Source organism: Salvelinus namaycush, unplaced genomic scaffold, assembly GCF_016432855.1.
Source record: "Salvelinus namaycush isolate Seneca unplaced genomic scaffold, SaNama_1.0 Scaffold3611, whole genome shotgun sequence".
NCBI classification, from domain to species: Eukaryota; Metazoa; Chordata; class Actinopteri; order Salmoniformes; family Salmonidae; genus Salvelinus; species Salvelinus namaycush.
Window position 1 is genome coordinate 1 of NW_024060577.1, and position 5,034 is coordinate 5,034.

At 48.4% G+C, this 5,034-nt stretch overlaps 1 protein-coding gene across 1 annotated transcript; it reads right to left on the bottom strand.

The window, feature by feature from the left end:
• Positions 1-535: 535 nt before the first annotated feature.
• On the bottom strand, positions 536-3,911 carry LOC120040557 (NF-X1-type zinc finger protein NFXL1-like; the record flags this gene model as incomplete). The annotated part of the gene is made up of 3 exons (XM_038985653.1): positions 3,831-3,911; positions 3,517-3,717; positions 536-649 (listed from the first exon to the last, which is right to left on the bottom strand). Coding segments are annotated over exons 1-3 (337 nt in total), but the record flags the coding sequence as incomplete, so codon positions are not given.
• Between the last annotated feature and the right edge of the window lie 1,123 nt (positions 3,912-5,034).

A 5,034-nucleotide genomic window follows, 5' to 3' on the forward strand; every position in this document is an offset into this window, starting at 1 on the left:
CCTTGACTGGTACTGTGTGTCTATGTGTTATGAATGGTTCCATGTTTAGATGTTTGAGGGACTACAGAAGGAAGTTAGCTAATAGCTAAATCTGGTTGCGACGTGTCTCAGTGCTCTGAGAAGTGTGTTTTTTCTGTGCATTGTCCAAATACACAGAACTAATCAAAGAAAAAAATAAACATGGCTGCCATAGAATGTTGTCGTGTCACATCAATGGATCATAATGCAGAACCCACATTGTCCTTACTCTCTAAATACATGATCTGGTAGGTGTGTCTGTGGGTCTGTGTCTGGGTCTGTGGGTCTGTGGGTCTGTGGGTCTCTGCCTGTGCCTGTGGGTCTCTGCCTGTGCCTGTGGGTCTGCCTGTGTGTAGGTGTGCGTGTGTGTGTGTCGGTGTGTGTAGGTGTGTAGGTGTGTGTAGGTGTGTGTAGGTCTATGGGTCTGCCTGTGTGTAGGTGTGTGTAGGTCTATGGGTCTGTCTGTCTGTCTGTGGGTCTGTCTGGGCCTGTGTGTAGGTGTGTGTAGGTGTGCTACTCACAGCCTGGTTTCTCTTGACGGAGGCGATACAGATAAGGCAGGTGATAGCACCAGACTGGAACGCATCACTCAGGTACTGACGAGTTCTCTCTAGATCTGTTACATCTCCACCTGGAGGGAGGGGGGAGAGAGGAGAGGGGGAGAAGAGAGAGGAGGGTGGAGATGGGAGAGATGAGGGAGGAGAGGAGAGAGGAGGGGGGAGAGAGGAGAGAGGAGGGGGGAGAGAGGAGAGAGGAGGGGGGAGAGGAGAGAGGAGGGGGGAGAGAGGAGAGAGGAGGGGGGAGAGGAGAGAGGAGGGGGGAGAGGAGAGAGGAGGGGGGAGAGAGGAGGGGGGAGAGGAGAGAGGAGGGGGGAGAGGAGAGAGGAGGGGGGAGAGGAGAGAGGAGGGGGAGAGGAGAGAGGAGGGGGAGAGAGGAGAGGGGAGGGGGGAGAGGAGAGAGGAGGGGGGAGAGGGGAGGGGGGAGAGGAGAGGAGGGGGAGAGGAGAGAGGAGGGGGGAGAGAGGAGGGGGGAGAGAGACATATCAGGGGGTCTGATGGCGACAGCGATACCGGGGGGTCTGATGTCGAATAAGAGATTAGGGGGTCTGATGGTGACTAATACTGTAGGGGGTCTGATGGTGACTAATACTGTAGGGGGTCTGATGGTGACTAATACTATAGGGGGTCTGATAGTGACTAAGATAGTAGGGAGTCTGATAGTGACTAAGATAGTAGGGGGTCTGATAGTGACTAAGATAGTAGGGGGTCTGATGGTGACTAAGATAGTAGGGGGTCTGATAGTGACTAAGATAGTAGGGGGTCTGATAGTGACTAAGATAGTAGGGGGTCTGATGGTGACTAAGATAGTAGGGGGTCTGATGGTGACTAAGATAGTAGGGGGTCTGATGGTGACTAAGATAGTAGGGGGTCTGATGGTGACTAAGATAGTAGGGGGTCTGATAGTGACTAATACTGTAGGGGGTCTGATGGTGACTAATACTGTAGGGGGTCTGATGGTGACTAAGATAGTAGGGGGTCTGATGGTGACTAAGATAGTAGGGGGTCTGATGGTGACTAAGATAGTAGGGGGTCTGATGGTGACTAAGATAGTAGGGGGTCTGATAGTGACTAATACTGTAGGGGGTCTGATGGTGACTAATACTGTAGGGGGTCTGATAGTGACTAAGATAGTAGGGAGTCTGATAGTGACTAATACTGTAGGGGGTCTGATGGTGACTAAGATAGTAGGGGGTCTGATAGTGACTAATACTGTAGGGGGTCTGATGGTGACTAATACTGTAGGGGGTCTGATGGTGACTAATACTGTAGGGGGTCTGATGGTGACTAATACTGTAGGGGGTCTGATGGTGACTAAGATAGTAGGGGGGTCTGATGGTGACTAATACTGTAGGGGGTCTGATGGTGACTAATACTGTAGGGGGTCTGATGGTGACTAAGATAGTAGGGAGTCTGATGGTGACTAAGATAGTAGGGGGTCTGATGGTGACTAAGATAGTAGGGGGTCTGATAGTGACTAATACTGTAGGGGGTCTGATGGTGACTAATACTGTAGGGGGTCTGATGGTGACTAATACTGTAGGGGGTCTGATGGTGACTAATACTGTAGGGGGTCTGATGGTGACTAATACTGTAGGGGGTCTGATGGTGACTAAGATAGTAGGGGGTCTGATGGTGACTAAGACAGTAGGGGGTCTGATGGTGACTAATACTGTAGGGGGTCTGATGGTGACTAATACTGTAGGGGGTCTGATAGTGACTAATACTGTAGGGGGTCTGATGGTGACTAATACTGTAGGGGGTCTGATGGTGACTAATACTGTAGGGGGTCTGATGGTGACTAATACTGTAGGGGGTCTGATGGTGACTAATACTGTAGGGGGTCTGATGGTGACTAAGATAGTAGGGAGTCTGATGATGACTAAGATATTAAGGGGTCTGATGGTGACTAATACTGTAGGGGGTCTGATGGTGACTAAGATAGTAGGGGGATCTGATAGTGACTAAGATAGTAGGGGGTCTGATGGTGACTAAGATAGTAGGGGGTCTGATGGTGACTAAGATAGTAGGGGGTCTGATGGTGACTAAGATAGTAGGGGGTCTGATGGTGACTAAGATAGTAGGGGGTCTGACAGTGCCTAAGACATTAAGGGGTCTGATGGTGCCTAAGACATTAAGGGGTCTGGTGTTTGTGTGTAAGTCTAACATCATTATCCTGATAGCTGGTATGTGATTACTACGGTGAGACAGAGAGCCTTTCAGAAAGAGTGACTGACCTTAAAAAGCAACTTCTCCTTTTGAAAGTGGTCTGTGTGTCATCGATATGAGTCACAAACATTTATTAGTGTCAACATTTACTACAACGTGTAACTAGGATAATTTCGGTGGTCAAGTCCAAAACAGAGATTTGTGAGAAGATAGGAAACAAATTATACGACAAAGAATGAAGGGTACGTAACAGAACGAAGGGTACGTAACAGAACGAAGATTACGTAACAGAACGAAGGGTACGTAACAGAACGAAGGGTACGTAACAGATATCCATGGGTTTAAATCCTGCCCACATGATAATAATAATCAATTCGGAGCGCAACTGCAAGTGACCAAATCCTAATGACCATGTTAAATTTGGTTAGACATACCCTATCCCTATGGGGCTAGTTAGGGACCATCAGTAAATTACACAACGGGACAATATGTTCAAATGTCAACAGCTCCAAATTACAATGACTCAAAAACGTCCAACTATAAATTGTAGAAATCCATATACTGATATTGAAAGCATTTAACGAGACAACTAAAATATTGTCCCATTTACATTGTGTAATTTGTCCCCAGACACAGGCTGTCCCCCAGACATAACTATTCAGAAGGTTCCAGAAAGACAATGATCTAATGGTTTAACAGGCTGACTTGGGACTGTGTGATCAACAGGGATCAGACTCAAGCACGAGCCACACATCAGTATGTGTCGTCTCACCAGTCTGGTCCGTGTAGGTGGTGAGCGTCGAGGCCAGAATCTGCCCTCGTTTACCGTCCTTCCCCTGGACCTTCCCACCATCATCGACTATATCATCGACATCATCGTCTGAGGAGGAGCTGTACTGGCTCTGAGCCAATCGCTGAGCAGCAGCCTGGTTGGACTTCCTGATCTCCTCAAACTTGGATTGGCTCGACGCAGCTGTCAATAAATAAATACAAGTAATCAATCAAGACAGATAATCAATCAAGACAGATAATTAATCAGTCAGTCAGCAAGCACACTGACAGACAGACAGAGACTCTCTCACTCACTGTGTTGTGAAGGTGCTACCATGTTCTTCCCTCTGTTAACAGGCTGTAGCTGAGCAGTAGTGTTCTTCCCCCTCCCGTCTCCTCCTCTCCCCCGCCCGTCTCCTCCTCTCCCCCTCCCATCTCCTCCTCTCCCCCTCCCATCTCCAGCCCACACACCACTAGGAGCCTTAGGGGATTCTGCTGCCGGGGCTGCTGCCCTCTCTCTCTGAGGTCGCGACGTTTGACCCTGTGGCTGACCCCGGCCACGACCCCGACCCTGCTGACGCCAGGCCGGATCCATGGCGATGACCTGCCACATCACAATACAGGACATTAACATGGTGATAACACATACATGATCACATCAGTGTTTCTGTTTTACCAAAGACCAGCGGTTCATATTGTATGGACCTTAACCCAACACCTAGCGACCCCATAAAGAGGATCTCTTGACATAGCAGCTGGGGCATGGGGTTACAGCTTTAAATATCTCAAATATTTTAAATTGTGCTCCTAAATGTATTTTTTTTTTTTTACATTTTTAAACTTAGGCACACAGGTCCTCCTTGTAAGAGGGGTCAGTGTAGAGCCCTGTGCACTATATTATAGGGTGCTATTTGGGACACACTTTGTCCCATACAGTAGGTGCTGTTACTACTTGTTGCGTAACGTCAGCAGACTGACTCCTTCCTACAGTCTTTATGACGTGTCTCTCTCTACAACCCCTGCCAGACAAACCTATGGAGACCGACTTCGTCCCAAATGGCAACATATTCCCTATGTAGTGCGCTACTTTTATACAGGTCCTCGGGATGCACGCCTGACTGCGAGAGAGGGGGACTTCCATGCGCCGGCCGAACATGCAGACAGCTACTAAGCATAAATTGATAGCCCCCCCCCCCCCATATCAGATGTAACCAGAAAGCAGATTGCGCCTCTGAATAAGTTAGCTAGATGATGAAAGCTAGCATCATATACCACCAACAATCCACAGGGCTAGCTATGTTTCTACAGAGGGCTAGCTAACAAACTCGCCGACAGTTTACTAGTGGGAAAAGCTATAGCTGGCTGTTTTAAAGGAGTTATCGCTGAGCTAGCGAGTTCACCAAGGGTTGAACGAAATATTATATACCATTGCAAGTTCATGTTGTTGGTGACAGCTAATAGCTAGCCGGCTAACTGACGGCTAGCTCGCTATGTCATTCAGGAAAGTGATAGCGACTCT